At 35.0% G+C, this 20,190-nt stretch overlaps 1 protein-coding gene across 1 annotated transcript; it reads left to right on the top strand.

The window, feature by feature from the left end:
• Positions 1–2,477: 2,477 nt before the first annotated feature.
• On the top strand, positions 2,478–3,564 carry LOC126755961 (uncharacterized). The gene has a single exon (XM_050468701.1). It carries the CDS (start codon positions 2,639–2,641, stop codon positions 3,380–3,382), a length of 744 nt encoding a protein of 247 aa, XP_050324658.1. The 5' UTR covers positions 2,478–2,638; the 3' UTR covers positions 3,383–3,564.
• Positions 3,565–20,190: the final 16,626 nt, after the last annotated feature.

Genomic DNA, 20,190 nt, shown 5'->3' with positions numbered 1-20,190 from the left:
GAGATTAGTAAACATTCGATGAACCCAAAAAAGGTATTTCCGAAAATATTCACACAACTAGTATCTATTCATCTATTTCACGCAAACGTCACGAACAATTAAATAACTACTAATTTTAAAATGTCAGATGAAGGCAGAAACAAAAAGAAATGTGAAAGATCTGGAGAAAAAAAGGTCGTAGTTAAAGAGGATAACCAAAGTGTAAACCGAATTAGAGAATATAAAGTATAAATTAGTTAAACGAAGACGCCAGCTGGCTTAAGCTATGTATATAGGAGATAACAGAAATAATTTTCCTAACGCTAACTCACTGCTTTTCTTGTTCACTGTTGTCAATCACACAAATTGACCAACGCCATCTAGATTGTCTACCAAAACAAATAAATATATCAACAAAATCTACATAACTACAGTTAAAAACACAACAAACACCGTTGTAAAAAAAACACAACAAACTAGAAGAAATAAAACTTAATTATATACGAACACTATTTAGACGCAGTGTAGGACAAGGGAAATTTTTAACAACCAAACACAGACATCACACCAATCATCAACAACATCAAAATCATCAAGTACAAGCAACAACATACAACAAATAACCAACAACAGCAAATAAAAACGAATTTATTCAACATTTCCGTTGGCCAACGATCATCAAAATTGTAGAAGTTCGTCGACGAAGCGAAAGCTTACTATTGACAGTGAGACGAGGAAGGCCACAAGTAGCCAAATGCGCCACATACCTGACACCAGTCAACGCCACGACAAAGAATACACTAAAAACAACAACAATGACTGCGTTGCCTTTGGTGACCATTGCATGGTTGACGTTTTGACGTCTCACCAACGGCCTGTCAAATGTATTCTATATAATCTATGCAAATAAGCAGGGCGTGTATTTCTTACACGAAGGAGAAGTAGTCTTTTGTGTTGGCTGTGTTGCGCGTGCAACGAGTGTAGCAAAGAGAATTATGAACGCTTCATAACTGCATATAAATTAGGCAGTTATGCAGACACTACTGAATGCCACTGCTTTGTTTGCATAAATGCTTGTGTGTGTATATAAATGGCATAACTGTAGATTTTGATGGGAGATGTCCCGATGAACAGCTATTATGGCTATAAAGTACATATTTTTCTATAAATTTTTTACTCTCTTGAATGCAGATGGCATCTGTGTCTGGAGATTGGATCGCCAGCCTGTCTGAATAGCTTGGATTTTATGCTTATGCTTAGATATTTATATATAAATGCATTGAGCATTTGTAGCGAGTTGCTTTTAATAACTGGCAATTAACAAAGGCGATTTTATTTGTGTAGTTAAAGCGAGAAATGTGCATACATATCTACATATTTGAAAGATTTCTAAGTCATTGTACTCAAGAAAGTTTTATGACGAATTTTTATGCTGAAAATGAATACATCTTAGTCAAGTTGTAAAAACTTATAAATAAAGTTTTGTATTCGTAAGCCACTGAAGTGAACAAAGTTGTATATTTTTTAGTGATTCCCAAGGCCTGTGAAGCTTTATTATTAAAGTGTCAATAAAATAGTATTATGTTAGCTTTTTTATAAAGCTCGACTTATGACCAGTTACCATGATCAATGCGGTATATGGTATATTTCTACATCTGCATATTACTAAGAACGTGTTCCAACGTTCCTGATTGGAAAATAAAACTAATATTCATCATCGAAAATCACTTTATTGTTGTTAAAAATAGTCTCATTAATATCTACACACTTTTACATGATTTTGAACAAATTCTCGAAGCACTTTTGTTGTTCAGATTGAGCTTTCTCCGAAACATACGTTCTGAACGCGTTAACCACCTTCTTAGGTCCCATTTCGTACGAAAAAAAAAGAAATCATTCGGTGACAAATAAGAATTTTATGGTGGATGACTCATCAAAAAAACTAATCAAAGAGTGAGCCGTCTTCAGTGGTTGGTTTTCCCGATTTCTTAAAAAACAACTGTCAAAAGAATAGGTTTGTATACTTATCACTCAGAATTTAATGTTCTACAAGAGCTATAGTGCTATGGTTGCGACAAGCGCAGTGTTTCCAAAAAACAGGAACCATTTGCTTGGAAATGCTTAGTGCGGGAAGCGCTGCCACGTTGTCAAATACCTGTCTCGAAAAACTCTTTTCGTATTTTTTCAACTGAAGTATAGAAAAATCTAAAATGTGAGGGCAAATCAAGAAAATGTCGATCCGACAGAATACTAGATGAGATATTATGTATTATTTAGACAAATGGACGGTGGGAAATTCAGAAGCGCACCATGAGCAAAGAATTTGGACCGACTTAATAAAATCTTTTTTTCTAACACAGAAGAATTTGAAAACAAATTCAAATAAACACCCTGTTCCTCATATATTTTTGAGGTGAATTTATATGACAAATATTTTACAAACATTCTAATTAGAATAGTGAGTATCAGCCTTCACTTCAAAGTATTGCTTTTATTTACATTCAATAAAATATTCAATAAAAATAACGGAACGAAAAATAACAAAATTTTTATATGCAAAGCATATGCTGCAAAAATTTTCCACGTGAATTCGGAGAAAATTGCCTTCAAACATACCAAGAATTGCGAATGCTGCTAAACTCCAAATCGTTTCAGCGGAATGTCGTTTCTAAAAAGACTAGCCAAATGTGTTATAGCAACAGTTCGGACTAAAAATATAGCCAACGATATAACAAATACCTTCTTCGACATTGTGCGCGGCGAATCGAATAAGGTGCAAGCCAAAGAGTCGAAATGTCCGCCACAAAGAGAACCATACCGCAAACGGAATACGAAAGCTATATATTATCGCTCACACTGCGCGAAACCGTACCCCATTTGTGGTGTGAAGATGCTGTCTTTGAAATCGTGTAAACCGCAGCGCACATGGTCTATAGAAGTGGAAAAGTGTTGTACCGAGCTCTGCAAGTGGGCGCATCCGCGTTTCGACGATCTCTACTATATGCCGGGCGATAATTTGAATAAGAAATATCAACGCACATGGGCCGAATGTACAACGTTCCGTGTGGCGCCAAAGGCGATATGTTGTCACCAGCAAACTAAATATAAGCCGCCAAAGCGTCGCAAGCCACGACGCGCCATTCCGGTGTGTGATGATATGAAGACATGCCGTTTAACACTGTTGTGCCGCAATCATCTGTCGAAACGTTGTCCAAAGCTCATTTGGCCCGGTTGTAAGCCGGCGCGCGAACCACCAGACTGCCATCTCAAGCGGGCAGATTGTGGACCCAGAAAATGCACACCTTATCCGAGTTTCTCGGAGTGCTTGAAAGATAAGGTGTGTGCATTGAAGCCGGTTGAGTGTAATTGTCATCGAATAGAACCGAGATGCTGGAGTCGCTAAGTGAAGCTGATTGGGGACGCTACAGAAGTTTCACAACTGTCACAGTTTTTGTCAACAGTGAGTTGAGTTGAAATGCAAGTTTGAACACAATTTTCGTCAAATGTTCGCGTGCGGTTCGCCAATCGCTGCTTTTTGGAAAACTATTGATGATTTTTTAACGATTTCATCTATGGTGTTTCCAAAAACTAGCGACTGCTTGAGTTTGCTTTTACGAAGAGGCGAAAATTCTGTGTTGAAAATTTGAAATGTCTTTTGTGAAGAAAATCTGTAATATTCCCTAAATTAACTGTAAAAAAATTGTAAAAAGTTTTACGAAAAATGTAAAAAATAGTGTAAGTAAATGCGTTGTTACTGTTATATTAAGCAAACGGATTTGGGCTGCACCATCTCTCAGTCGTATGACTACACGAGGAGGCTAGGGACTATCTACATATGAATATTTCTCTCAAAAACGAAATTGATGCGAAGTAAAAGCCACACAGTCGAGTGAAAGAACTAGTTTTCAAATGCTAAACTTAAGGCTAAGAACACAGTTCATAAATTTGCTTTTCATGAGTTTAGATCTCGTTTAGTATCTTTGAACAACATTCTGTTTGGAGCTTTGGAAACTAAGCTTCCACTTTTTGAAAAAAAAAAAAAGTTAAAATAGTGGGCTTTACAGATAGCTTAAACAGGTCATGATATCAAACATATAAAAGAAACCACATTTTATTATTTAAAAACACATGCTCACATTCTCTTCTCTATATGTTGTACTTTTTTTTGTGATGCTTAACCCACATACTCGTAAAAGTGACGGCTGAGGTGCCAGCATAAACATAAACAAAAACGATTTATTCTAAACACACAAAGCAACGAGGCAACTCAATTAGTTGCACGAAAATCAAATTTTCAAACCACAAATTATCCACAAAGAGCCAAAAATACCAAAATCGAAAAAGAAAAGAAACAAACATTGAGCTGATTATAAACGCAGCAACACCTTGAACTTGGCAACGCGAACGTTAAAAAGAGCAGTATGAAGCATGTTGTTGTACTTACAGCTTCATATAAAACACTATGTCGAGGCTATAGAAGCCTAGTATGTTGTAATTTTTCAAGATTAAACCGCAAAATCGAAAAGCAAACGGCAAAGGCAAAAAAAAAAACATTAATCGAAAAAAACTAAACAATGGTGGGGCATAAAATACCTGCAATATAAAATTATGAGCGGAAGCGTTACACCGCAGCAGAAGTAAATATGTGGAAAATTTGTATGTTTTTGTATGTTTTTTATAGAAAAAATACTAATAATATTGAAAGATAAAAAAAAATTTGTTTACCTAGTTATAAGATGCGTTGTCTGAAAAAGTAGGCTAGGCATGCAGAAACATCTGAGTTCCAAACAGGTCAAGTTGTTGAAAAATTCATGGTAGTAATATTTTGAAGTTAAATTATAATGAAACATTCATGGTAGTAAATATTTGAGGTTAGTTTGTATTGAAACATTTTTGTTAGTAATATTTTGAGGTTAGATTTTATTGAAAAATTCATGGTACTAAAATTTCGAGGCTAGATTTTACACGTAAAATTTCGAGGTTAGATTGAATTGAAACATTCATGTTGGTAAAAATTTGAGGTTAGATTGTATTGAAACATCCATGGTAGTAAAATTTTGAGGTTAGATTGTATACATATGTTATCGGCAAGCTATGGAGCTTATTTCGAAGCTATGCGTAGTTATAAAGTGACTAAAGCCTATATTGAGTATAATTTAGACTATAAGCTCTATTATATTGACATTGATGATGGGAAAACAATAAATATGGTGTTTGCTGCAGTAGGATTGAGTTATTTAAAGGAATTAAGAAGGTAATTATTACATTATGCGCGGTTAAAGTAACAAAAGATTATACTATATATCTATGCGTAACCAATAAATGGAATCTGTTGGCATACAGGGTGCGCCAATAAACGCTAGTCTTCATGTACAGCTGGTACAGAAAATGTTAGATGAAAATGTTCGAATGAAAATATATTTAATATGTATGTATGTACATATGTATGTAATATGTTTAATATGTATATCTTAAAAGTTTATTAATTTGCAGGGTAAATTTGATTTGAATATAAAAGTTCTTCAATTTACAAAAATACATTATCCTTCCACTATTTTCAGGAGTCTTTATTCTCTAAAACATATTTTCAAATCTATATAAATTCATGTAAAATATATGTCGTCACCTAAACTGCAAAATAACGTGTGACCAAAAAATTCGAAATTGAGTGTTTCACTGATTATGATCCACTACTTCAAATTATAGACATGTATAAGTACATATGTCCAACATTTTAAGGTTATGCTATCAGATATAACCCAGTTTTAACCAATATTTAAATTTTGTTTCACTCATGCTCCATTTTATTACGTGTTTCATTTTTTGCCCTGTAATTTTCCGAAAATATTGTTACGTTATTTTGCATTGTAGGTGACGATATACACATTTAAAAATTGATATACTGTTGTTCAAGCCCATCCAAAGTTCCTTAGGATGCCATTACATCACTAAATTTTCTCCTGAAAACATATAATAAAAAAATATATATATGAATGTAAATAAGGCGCATTTATTAAATATATTTCACATAACCTGTGTAAAAAACCCTGCACACACTGTATATGTATATCAACATATGTATTTCACGCGTAATTTGAGGCCCATTAGCGGTATTAAGAAGTGCCTAAGGCTTAAAAAAGCAACTAAGAAAACGGTTGTTTAAGTTTTGAAGAGATTTTTCCCTTAAATATAGCACATTAGCCATTAGTTACACTTGTAACCATGTAATTGGTTTTACATACATCAATTATTGCTTAAAAGCATATACTTATACGTGACCATATATCTTTTCAATATCTCTTCACATACTTATATCTTTTCACAGCCGAAGTGAAGCCACAAAGAGCCCTTCTATCTATTGAATATGTATCTTTTATCTGTTATAAAATGACCGCAGAATTTCAAGGCTTGCTGTGGTAATGAAGTGACTCAATAGCTAAATATTCGTGTTTGAAATTCTGAGTGCTTTGAACCTTTTATCACTAGGTCATACTTGGTCATATTAAGCGTAGATCGATTGAGCGAGTTACACCGATTCCCATAAAGAATCGCACATTAAGGGCTATACTTCATTAATAACTAAGAAAAAGTTAATATAGTATATAAGGGATGCTATGTTCAAATCAGTTATCTAATTGGCCGCAACATAACAGATAAAAACTATTAATTTTAAACCCTAAATCCCTTAAGTGGTTACATGTGTTTCTTCAAGTAAACAACAGCCTTTTTTCAACAATTTTTTTCTCATACAAGAAATGAAATATTTTTTTAGAATTTTTTATTATTACAAACATAATCTACTTTTATTAACAAAGAATTTCTAAAATTTTTGGAAACAAATATTTTAAACTTGGCCATTGCGGAAAAAAGATTGCTCGCCTTGACACGAGATAACTCTTTACAGATTCATGTAAAGTGGAAAAATTCGTGTTTTGGTTAAAAACTCAACTTGGGTGAAGAAAAAACAAGCTGAAAACATAATTTTCGGCAGATATTTTTACCAGAAAACGAAAACTTCAGTGAAAATTTCGATGATCCTGAAAATATTTATATAAAATGTTTTCAAAAACAAATGGAATGAAATCTCTGATTGTGTGAAGTTTCGGAAATGAGAGCAATTGTTGGCGGGCACATAATTGTTCCCCAAAAAGATAAAGAAGCCATCTGTAAATCAATAAAAAGCAGCTGGTACTAAAAAATGTTTTAGATATGCTCGAAACCTTAGCTAAAATACCATTGGCTGTTTAGCTACTAGATGACAACTCGTATTTGAAAACGCAGATATTCCTTGCTATGAATCTCAGGTACCGTTGAACAAATAAAAAAAGTTAAATAGATGAAAATATATTGGGTAGTCGAAAAAGTCTTTTCGTATTTTGTCCATAAATGTCGTCGCAGTCGTATATATTCATTGGTATAAACATAAAAAAATAAGTTGAAGTTGGATTAGAAATACGAAAATACTTTTTCGACTACCCAATATTGTTAGGAATTTTGTTCTAAAAATGTATACTAGAGATAAAAAATTTACAGCTGATGTTAATTCCTTTTACAATCATTCCACATACTCATGTTAGTAAGCAGATATTTCATTAAAATAGTTCAACTTTCCCTACTCTATTCGTAGAAAAGGAATTGCGCAACAAAAAATTAATTCTTTGAAAAATTTAAGCTGTGAATTCCATAAAAATGAAAGAATATAAGAAATTTGAGTATAAACAAGAATAATAAACTTTTGTAAGAAAAGAATTCCAAAGCATGCACTACCGTAATTCTAAGCGATTAATTCCAGTATTACATACACACATGGATTTACGTATACATATATATATACATATATGTATATACTAATGCATGTTTATGTATGTGTATGTACAAATATAACAACAAGCGCTGCTTTTAAGCGCGCTTTGAAAAGCGAATTAGAAACTATATACAATTCATATAAATCAAAGCAATTTGAACTGGGTCAGCAGTATTTAACTACAAAAGAGATTTACGAGCAGCATATGCATACACACATGCAAGCGAACATATGTACATATACGATATTTAGTAGCCGATCACATGTAAGGCTGCGAATGGGTCTGAGTGTTTTTGGCTAGAAACGCATAAGCGACGGTAGATCAAAATAAAGGCGCAGAAAACGCAGCTGGTGAATTTTGTGAACAATATATAACACCTATTAACATACACACATACATACATGTGTGCGTGGCACGAAAGCAATTCGACTGTGAGGCAAATGGGCAAGCGCCAAAAGAAACGCATAAGATCAGGGCAGCAATAACTCATAGTAAAAAGGTAAATAGAAGGTGAAGAAACAGCACACACACACACACATATATAGAGCTGAGTTGATATGCATATGTTGCTTTGCAACAAAAACCAGTTTGAAGGTGAGAAAAGCAAAAAAGAAAACGCAGACAATAAACATATATGTGTGTGCTTCTGGCTACCCACTACTCCACTGGCATCTCACCTCGCACTAATTTCGTTTGAACCGTTTTCCATTGCCTCTATTACAACGCGCTTTTTGTGCTAGCTAACAAATTTCAAAATACACTCTATAAAAATATATGTTTGTATGTGTGAGTGTGCATGATGCTGACCGAGACTGGCTCAATTTTTCTTGAATTTAGCTCAGCTTACAGCAGCCAACAAGTTATTGAGGCACACAGTAAGCGGCGTGCCACACTTTGTAGCGACGCGTGTGAAACGATCGGTCAACACCTATGACTACATGTGTAGATATGTATATGTGAACACACACACACTTGTATACATATTTAGCTAAACATATAAGATTTGCATACACACATATATGTATATACATGTGGAATTACAGCTTGTCTGCAAGTACAACATGGAATTGAACTCAGCAACAGCACCAACGCCAACAACAACCGTAACACAGTTTTCTACGTGTAGCTAAAATCTCAGCGCTAATAAAAATCGTAAAAGTAAGGCGTAGCAAACAGGTCACTCGGCACGCCACAATTTGACGGTGGCAACAATGGAGCGAAAACACAACAGCAGCAATAACTGGCCAACTCACCTGTGGCATACCTGTTCACCATTGCATATACATAAATTAGTACATAAGTGTGCATAGAAATATATTAGCTCCATGATTGAATTGCTGTTCGTGTTCGCTTAGCACTGTTTGAAATATCGACCCGCTATCGGTTAGGTGCCACAAATTACAGCGCCTCAGTGGACCAGTTATGCGTAGCAAATGCATAAAGTGAAAATCTGGATTAGTGAATTTAGGATTTCTTCATTTTCTCAGACATGAAATTAAGAATAAAGTACATTTAGTATCATTTAGTACCATACTTGACTATAAGACCGACTTTGGCGAATATTTAAGAAAGCTTTGAAAACATATCTAGAACTTTATGAAAATGGAGAACAGTGGACTCAGCTGCTTAAATGGAATGCAATCTTAAAGGCAATTGAAAGATATCTAATTGTCAGAAGGCCATCTATCCAACACTTTCCTGACGATTTTCAAGCACCATATCCTTCACCTTCTTAATATTTTCATCAGTTGTAGAGATTGAAGGTCGTCTAGAACGAGGCATGTCTTCAACGATCTCACGACCGTCTATAAAGGCTTTGTACTACTCGTAAGCTTGTATTTTTGAATCACCGTAAGCCTCTGAATCTAAATAAAAATCCAGCACTTTTATATCTCCACTTATCCAGAATTTTCTTAAGCTTTACTTATTGAGAAGATCTGCCATCATTTGTTGTTTTGAATCACATTCCAAACTACTATTATTTGAATAAAATCGTCGAGCTTATAAGTCGAAATTTTGCCAGTTAGACAATTATATCCATCCCTGTTGCCCGAAACGAGCTGTTTTCTGGAGGTTTTGAAGTCTATTGGTGAAGTAGAAGCTCTTCACAGTGAAGCAATGTTATATAGCTTAAATCAGTTTTTCATAAAGCTTAAATACAAGCATTGCGACAAACCAAGGAAAGATAATTGCTTAGAGTAGCATGGGAAGAAAATTTAAAAGTTATGAGATTTGCTCACAGTAAAAGGAAATAACATTCGACTGCTAATTTGCATTTCAAAGTAATGAAACTGAGAAGTGTTGGGCTCAACTTTCTAGAAAGGCAATGTAAGCCTCGAATGTCGCCACCAATCTTTGTTTATTGTTTTACGAAACTATGAGCGGATAGTAGTTTAGTCCAAAAATTAGTGACTTCGTTGTCTGACTTTCACTAGAATTTGATCTGAGATCCTGTTCTTTGTAGCAAATGCGGCAGTTTCGTATTGCCTCAAGTCAAAAACAAAAGTTTGGATGATTGACTTCGAGTTAAGCAATCTGTCCGTAACCAATCTGAAGAGAGTTCATCCTTCATTCTATTTATCTCTTTCAAGTTTCATTATTATTAAAATAATAAGATCTTTTTATGCTGAAGTTGAAATAACCGGTTTATTAGTTAGTCGAAAAAGTATTTTTTGTTGTGTGTTAATTACTATTTTCTATGTCTTAATTCTTCGATTCTTCATTATTCTATCATATTTTGATTCTCAGACGCGACGACTTAATTTTCCTAAGCGCTTGTGCTTCTAATTAACATCTACCTCCCTACATCCCTCAAAATCACTGCAAGCTTTGCCTTACTTTGCTTTTTTCTGTTAGTTCTCGAAATTTCACTAATATCTTTTCAAAACTGAACTAAAGTAAACTTTATTTGAGAACAAAATTAGTTAAAAAATTAGCACTTACCCAACGAGAGCGGGCAATGCCCTTACTCAGCAACAAAAAAATAATAAAAAGTATCGAAGGAAAGCGGTGTAACTACCAGGTGATTGCTCCAAATAACTACTGTTTACATAAAAAATCTGTCACAGCAACGCTTGTGGCACGTACAAACTACAAACAGCGGCGTGGCATAATTATCAAGTGTAGCATGCCACAATGGGCAGAGAAAAATTTGTTTTTCAATCAAGCGTACAACCAAATTCAATATTTGTGGAAATCGTTAGCGACAAGTAGTGTGCACACAAACACACATACGCACACATAGAAAAGTATATTAAGTGTGTGTAAGAAGGTGGCAGTTGACTATTACGCTTCGCTGGGCAGGCCAGTATGTTTGTAAATATGTGTCTACATGTGCTTTTGAGCATTTTTATTAACAAATTATAACTACTAGCAACTAACTGACTTACGCACACATTCACACACACACACACGCTTGACTTCGATTGCGCCAATCAATTCCCACTTGGCCGATAGAGTCATCAACTTTGCCATTTGTTTATGCTCATTTACATGCACCACTGCAATGCAGCTCTGCTTTTGGACGTATTACCGCCCGCTTCTACGCCGCCCGGTCTCACCGGTGTGTTGGCGACTGTCACTGCCGCTTCACACCGATTTGTTCTGGATTTCCACTGCGTTTATGTACTTTTCAATTTGCGCTCTTAATTTATGCGTATGAGTATGTGTGTTTGTATATACTAATACATATATAAGTATTAGCATTACTGTATATTGTATGTAAGTGTATGCTCGTGGCTTAGTTATAATTTTATTTCCGTCAGCACACATTTCTGTGTAATATTTCTAATTTACATAGCATAGTGAATTTCATCGGTAAATATTTGACAACACTGCGCTGCGTCTGTTGGTGAGGCAAATTTTCAAATTAAGTGCTCATAATTAAATTTGTTATTTATTGTTTATTAAAGCTGTTGTTGTTGCTGTTGGCAAGTTTCGAATTGTTATGTACTTTAACAATATTATTAAATCTTAATAAAGCCGTATGATGATAATAATTTGCTGTTGGTATTTTTGCTGTTGTTTACATAGTAAATGAGTTTCCCATGCACTGGATTTTAGACGCATGAAGCTGCGCAGCCGCTAAACTGGGTCATTGAACAGTACGGAAATCATAACATTGTTTAAATCTTTTAGCTTTAAAAGTGATATTTTTCATAGCAGACATTACAATTTTCATTGTTAGTGGAAAATACGAGCTATACTTGTGTCCAATTTTTATAGCAGCGACGCTTCTGGTCGCATTTTTTATGCACCGACTATGGCGCTTAAGTAGCGGCCTTATGGATTTTCTGTAGCTTTATCCTAGAGCCGTTTTATGTGCACGTACCAAGTGTTTGAACTAACCTCAAATATTGTGTAGTCGAAATAGTCTTTTCGTATTTGGCAATAGATGTCGTTGAAGAACAGACGAACGGACATGGCTAACTCGACTCAACTAACATATCTTCAGCTCACTTATGTGTCTTCCGTTTGCTTTTCTACATTACAAATATACTGGCAAACTTAATATACCCTGACCAAGGTTCAAGCATTCCTTTTTTCTCGAGCTTTTGCATTGAATACTTAAAAAACCGCTCTCAACGAATCTGAAATGATTTTGAAAGGCGTTTCAAACTCTTTCTGGCCCAACTGTAGTCTTCCGCTGATAAAATAATTTCATCGCCTAGAACTATGAAGACAGAGTTGGCAGTTAGACTATATGAGTAGAAGTAACCATATTTGGGTTAGAAGCACCGACAGAGTCGTTTGTGTCATTGGAAGTCATATCTTTCTCTTCATAACTACTTCTCTAAATATGTATTTTTCAAGGTCCGTTAAAGAGGGAAACTATACTACAACATTACCAACCGGCATCAAATCAGAGCATCGCATTGAAAGCAAATCATATTTCACCACTATTTTAAGCGAGACAAAAAACCAAAATATCGCAAAAATATTCAGTTCACAAACTATTTTATGACTCATGTGGCACTAAACGAAAGCGAAATTTCGCTGCAAAGTTATTTATGATGTTTGAATCATATACAATGGCAATATAGGAGGGAACTATGCAAAATTTCTGGCTGTAAACAATAAGAAAAAACGAAAAGTCGAACGGATAATACCAGAGACTACAGCTCTAACTAAAATAAAAGCAATTACTTACAATAAGAGCAAAGATTTATCTCCAGCTGTTACTCTGCCTCTATAATTTACAGTTTTGAAGGCCAGCGGCGACAGGTTAGGCTGCTAAGATGCAAAAACGGAAACACAAAACACTGAAAAAACACACACACACAACAAAAAGCAAGCAAAAAAATTGCCGACAAAATTTGCGATTTTATGCGCCACACAAAACACAAATCAAAATTTTGAAAACTCGAAATAAAAATGTGGCTAACAAGAGCGCACATAAGGGACAGACGAAATCGATTTGCAGCAAATATTATACAAACACACGCAACCACAAATGAAGGTGGGGAAGTAAGGGTCTCGCAGTTGCGCTCTTCACGGGCGGCACCGTCATTTCACAACCGAAAGACATAAATTATAATCCTTTCGATATTTGCTGCTGCTGACTGCTGGCTCAAGCTCCAATTGCGCCCTGGTATATCGAAATTTCTTCTTTTTTTTTGGGCACAGTGACGCTACTTTTTATCATATAAATAAATACATAAATGCATATTTGCCAATAAATAACAAAATAAAGCCAAATAAAATCTAAGCGAGTTCAAATTGTATTTTTCACAGTCAAATTCACTTTGTAGCATCAATGCAAAGGCGTACAAAAATCCGTATATTGTTCGTCTGCGCCAAAGTATTTAGTAGGAGCCTCCCGTTCGTGCCCCATTAATTCCGCAATATTTTGCCAAAGTCAAACGGTATGAAAACGAGCGGAGCTTTTATGATTTTTGACATTTCAAATCCTGCTGCTGCTTTAGCAATTCTAAGAAATGACAACAACAACAGCAATAACATGTGTAGCAACAGACTGAGCTACAGACGCTAAGCAGCCCGGCGCAATTGGTGCTGACTTTTGGCTGTCAAATGATTAATGCCAGAGCGAAGTGAATTCTTTTATTCATTGAGACTTAACTGGAATAAAAATTTAGCTCGACGTGACTCACTTTCGTGAGGTATTTGACTAAATTGAATTGTGTGGAGTACTTGTGTAGGTCTGAAAAATGAATTTCGGCTGTATTATTAAGACAACTTTTATCGAAATAGTTGCAGAATACAAACTTAATTGAACGAAAACTGGAAACTACCTGAAAAATTTAACTGAATGAAGCTAATTTTACCGCTCTCTAAATACGACAGCCCACCAGATATCGTCTAACTGTGAAGTTCCAAACCTTTTTAGTGTCTGAACTAGTCCAGAACTGTATTATAAATATGTATAATATGTATAATAGAGAATTATATTATTATTGATAGTCGAAAAAGTCTTTTCGTATTTTGTCAATTAATGTCGTTGCAGTCGTATATCTTAAATGCCACCAATCACATTGTGTCACACCATATAGTGTTGGAAAGATGGATTAAGCTTTATTTAACCAAAAAAAATTAATTTCGGGGGAGTTGAAAAAAAGTGAGGTGAGTGAGAATAATGAAGAAATTCGCTATATTTCGAAATTTTTGTATAAAAAAGGGAAGAATGCCCTGAAGAAATTTGTGAAGTTTTCGGAAACGATGTACCACATGAATTTTCTGTGGAAAATTGTATGGACCGAATTAACGTCTGCAATTCTTTGCTGAATCGAAATGAAATCGAAACTTTTCTGAAGCGAATAGTAGCAGGAGCCGAAAAGTGGATCAAATATGTACGACAATAATGTACGAAAAAGATCATGGTCCAAGCGTGGTGAAGCTCAACAAATGGCCGTAAAGCCTCGATTGACGCCTTGAAAGATTATGCTAAGTGTTTGGTGGGATTGAAAAGGTATCATTCACAATGACCTGCTTCAGCCTAATTCTACATTTTACTGTCAACAACTGATGAGATTAAAGCGAACAATCGAAAAAAACAAAAAATGGTCAGAACTGATCAACAGCAAGGGCTTCGTCTTCCATCAGGACAACTCTAGACCACACACATGTTTGAAGACTCGGCAAGAACTGGGAGAGCTTGGCTGGGAATTTCGATGCATCCACCATATAGCCCTGACCTTGCACCTTCGGATTTTTATTTGCTTCGGTCAACGCAGAACTTCCTTAATGGAGTAAAGTTGGCTTCACAAGAAGCCTGTGAGAATTACTTGGCGCAGTTTTTCGGCGAGAAGCCAGAAAAGTTTTACTTTAATGTCTTTAACAAAAAAAATGGCAAAAAGTGCTTGACCAAAATGGTGCATATTTGATTTATGAAAATTCATTAAGAATATAAAAAAATTAAGTTGAAATTTGATAAGAAATACGAAAATACTCTTTCGACTACCCAATATATGATAGAGTTTCCTTCTCACTTTTTCTATTCCAGTTCTTGAACATAAATAATAGGACTAAGGCATAGAAGACTGAAGCACAAAGGCTCATAATACTAATGGAATATTGTGGAGGAACACTTACTTGGATCAAGGTACCACAGCAAAATTTCTATCCAACCGAAACGTAATATGTTTATACCCGAAACTCAACAAATTTATGGCAAAAATTACCTCGGAGGGCAAAAAAGACTCCAATCTATAATAGATATAACTAACAATCCACTCAAATAAGGCCATAGATATTTAAATTTAATTACCAATGCTTCAAAGAATATTAAAACTAACGAACGCTTAACAATTTTAAATAATTTGCACAAACTTACAATCAATATCTCTACAACAATCAACACTAAACTTATCCGAAGTCACTTCTTCATAATTCAAAAACTTATTTACACAGTAAATAATGACCGAACACACTTGATAAATGTCATTGATGAGCGGCACCAATGAGCCATTGAGACTTCATTGCGGCGACCAATCGGGCGGGGAAAAATGAAGAACGACATGTCATAATAAATTTAAATAAATGTTGACAACTGCAATAAACATAAATATTAAGCGCCGCTCAAACAAAACCGAACACACACACATAAACGCTAATATATATAATAAAAACACACACCAGGAAGAATAAAGAATTGAGGCAGGCTCAGGCGGCGCAAACGGCTACTCTTTAGTGCGCCAGCTTAGGCGCAGTCGCAGGCCTGGAGATTGAGAATCTATGCGTGGTGACTGTTTTTGTTGTGCGTCTCGGGGTTATTCAGCGCGCTAGCAATGAGTGCAAATGCCCGGAAATCGTTTCGATTAATATAAAATGACATTAATTTGTGGACAACGGACACTGGACACAAGTCGCTGAAAACACAAACCACACACATCTACTGACATATTTTAAAGAACACATGTACGAGTGCTTTGTTGACTTTTTGCTAACACTCTTAGCATTCATTACGATCAATCAGTGAGCTGCGAAATGCACAAAACAACCACACATTGTTGCACAATCGGTCAAACGCCAATTATTGCAATATTGTCAACGTTGATACTTCATCTTGATTAACGCACGCCGAAGCGTTCGATGGTCGGAGTGAAGCGCTCACCGACGTCGCTTCACGAACACCAAATGAATGTGCTGGGCAAAACGATCGTCAAATCATAGAGTTGCATTGGCATATGGAGCTGCAACTGATCTGGAACATTGATATCACGTCTCGTGTTTATCTATATGTATTTGTGCTATAAATGTGTCATAAAAAAATTTTTAATTGGTTAGCGATCTTCATGTGATCGTTTGTATTGATCAATGTACGCTTCCAATCGAATTTGAGTTGAAAGATCACCATGCGTCTCACTTATTCTGCGAGCGTCAGCTTTCTCACGCTTGCGAAATAGTTAATAACTTACAAGTGATGTTTATGTGCGCATAATTTAGAAGAGTGCGGAGAAATATTTATACCCTGAAGATGGTAATATTGAGTTTGCTGCGATGTTTATAACACCGAAAAGGAAACGTCGCAGATCTTGAGCGATATAAATGATCAACAACGAGCCATATCAGAATGTCTATATATACGGGAACTAGTGTTAGTTTTTGAAGAATCGATTTGAAAGTTTACACAAGTCTTTTTCACCTCATTAAGCTACTTATTTTTTGGAACCGTTGACATTGGACCATTATAGCATATAGCTGCCATATAAATTCAGCGATCGGAATCAAGTGCTTGTATGGATGACTTTTTCGTTTGAAGAGCTATAACCACGAAATTTGGCACGAGTTATTTCGCAAGGCAAACGTGCATTCTCCAAAGGAATTGTTCCGATCGGATCTCTATTTCATATAGCTGCCATACAAACTGAAAGATCGTATTAATACTTGTATGAACAACTTTTTCATTTGAGTAGATATCTTCACGAAATTTGGCATTAACCATTATCTGTGGCAATAGTGCTTTAACCGAAAAAATTCTTTAGATCAGACTAATATAGCATATAGCTGCCATACAAATTCAGGAATCAGAATCAAAGTTATGGACAACTTTTTCATTTGAGTTGTATATTGTATGTTTACAAAATTTAGCAGAGAACTGTTTTTTTTTCTATTTGTGAAGGGTATTGTGTCTTTTTTGCAACTGCCGCTAACGTTTTTTGCTTGTTTTTACTTCAATTTAATATGATTTACTTGCACAGCATGCGATCGTGTTGATCGCGGCGTGGTACGACTGGCAGAAGTAAAGTTTTATTACCTTAAAGAGTAAGTTCTGAAATTTTTTTAAAGCAAAGCTGCAAATATACACGATGTATTATTATTAGAAAAATGTGACGAATTGGTTCTAAAGTCAATTTTTAAAAGCTTAGTTTCTATACTCAAAGAATGTTGACATAATACCGTCATTGGAATATTTAATAATAAAATTTGTTTCTTATTTTGGTCCTTACATTGTTCTGATTTAACCTAAAATATGATATATCTTAGGCCCTTAGTCATCATAATATAAATGATGACTAAGATTCCACAAAACACTAGCCAACTTTTTGTTCAAAGGTTACACAATGAGCTGAAACATGTTATGAGTCGAATAGTTATGAGAATAAAAGTCATATGAGAAACCTATTTCAAAATCAAATAAATTTAATGAACTTTGGGAGCGCATAGTTTTAGGCACCTTAGCTAAGGTTAGATGGTTCCAACTCTTCTATAAAAATTAAGAATGGTTTCTTTAAAATGTTATTCCCGCATTGGCAGGATAACTGCTTACAGGGTCATCTAAAGTGAATAAAATACGCGTTTTAGTTAAAACCTCAACTTATCATTTGGACGAAGGAAAAAAACTGAAAATTGGATTTTTACAAAAAAATTTTAATTTCAATCATAGTTGTAATCGAAAAAAATCCTTCGTCCATGTCTTTACGAATTGTACCTCAAAGGCTTGTGCCATATTTCATGAAGATTGGTTGAGTAGTTCTTGAGAAATCTCACCAACCGACTTTAAAAAGGCCTTTAAAGGCGACACACTTAGCCTGGCGAGCGCACAAGTTCTCAAAGCTGTATCTCCGAAACTATTACTCGGATCAACTTGAAAATTTAGAGCAATGTTCTAGAGGTGTTGTAGTATTTGATAAGATAATAAAAAGTACTCGATTTTTTGAAACCCCTAAACCCATGTAACCCATTTTTTGTTCACTTGTTTTAAGACATTTTCACTAATATACAAAAGAAATCATGTAACAGAAGTTCTCATATAAGCATTTTTGTCAGAATTCTAACTCTTTATTATTTTCTCTCAAAAATTTTCGTCTTTCACTCACACTTTTTTCTCTCATTTACCTGAAAACCCATCTCGTTTCTAAGATTAGATTAGAAAAAGTCAGCGTGCTTTTTTATATAATCAAAGAACTAACTCTCACACGATAATGAAATTAATTTCCAAATTATTTCGCAATTTTCAGCAATCTTTGGTTACATGATCCTAAACAAGCCTTTCGAACAAAATCATAGTAACATTTGAGAAACTAATTTTAGCATAGAAAATATTTGCTATTTTAAGCATTTTTGGCTTGAAATAAGTATCGATATCAATATATGATGTAACCATAGAGACATCAGCGTATTGTAATTTATTGCATAACAATTTGTTAATCAAAAGTACGAGTAAAGCAACAAAAAATCACTTCAATAATAATCTCTGGCGAATTGTGCGATATCTGTAATATCTATTTAACTATTTCACTTTACAATGACTCATTTGAATTAATTTCAGATTTGCGCTGAATATTACCGGCTGAATCATAACACGTAGCAACACACCCATTGGAATTGGAATTTTACTACTATTATTGTTTGCATTTTGAGCAATTCATTTATTGCTATTTTTTTGCACGTTTCCATTTCCATACAAAAATATATATATTATTTTTTGCAAGCCGTGGGGTGTGCATTCATTAACAACTTCACTAATATTTCAAACTATTTATCCATTACACATTTGCATTTGCTGCTTTGGATTGTTTGGATTTGAAAATACGTGAGTAAATATGTTTTTCGGTATGTACGACAGACTGCATTGTTCAACTGACAATTGTAAACGGGTATCACCCATTTCCACATTAGCATACACACTACTAGCACACAAATAAACGACAAAAATGCACATATTCACATATGTTTGTGCATACATGAGTTTACAGCTATGGATCTATCAATTTCAATTCAGACACAATTGAAAATGCGGGCAACCGCACATTGACCGCAGCCCTAACTGGGCATTTGAATGGCGAGGGCAATAGGGGCAGCAATGAAAACGAAAAGAACTACACGAATTCCCCCACTGTGATGAATGGTGCAAAAATTAAACACATACATACATAAATGCATACATTCCTATATATATTTTTCTCTGTACATATATGCACATGAGTGTTTGTACTGTTAGTCAAACTAACCGCAGCGTCAATTTCACTTATGCAGATACCGCTGCAAATTGTTGCTTTCTATTTGAGAGCGCACGTAAGGGATTTTACAATTGGACGGTCATATGAAAACACTCAATTCAAAGCACTGTTTATATCTAATAACTGCATTTTGACAATAAAGACCGAATTTCTGCATAAATTCATATGTAAAGTACTCGATTGCGAGGGTAATGCAGGGTAGAGCATTGCTTCTTATTTGTAGGATTGTTTTAGATTTTAGTTAACAACACGCGGTTCATAGCAGTGCCTTTGATCGACTACTCTCATACCTCAAATCAAATAGGAAGGAATCAAAGGAAGACTGCCGAGAAGTTGATGTTTAGATTATTACATGAGGATTGCACTGCCACCTTAGGCCTATTGTGCCTTAATCTTTGGTCGTTTAGAAATTTGGGTCCATTCAATAATGTGCATCCGACTGTTTTAAGGACGGACCTTATATAATCCGATAAGCTTGGTTTCCAAAA

Source organism: Bactrocera neohumeralis, chromosome 4 (assembly GCF_024586455.1).
Source record: "Bactrocera neohumeralis isolate Rockhampton chromosome 4, APGP_CSIRO_Bneo_wtdbg2-racon-allhic-juicebox.fasta_v2, whole genome shotgun sequence".
Lineage (NCBI taxonomy): Eukaryota > Metazoa > Arthropoda > Insecta > Diptera > Tephritidae > Bactrocera > Bactrocera neohumeralis.
This window is presented reverse-complemented; position numbering and strand designations above follow the sequence as displayed.

Coding starts and splice junctions, on each gene's coding strand:
- LOC126755961 (XM_050468701.1), top strand. CDS start 2,639: ATGTCGTTTCTAAAAAGACTAGCCAAATGTGTTATAGCAACAGTTCGG.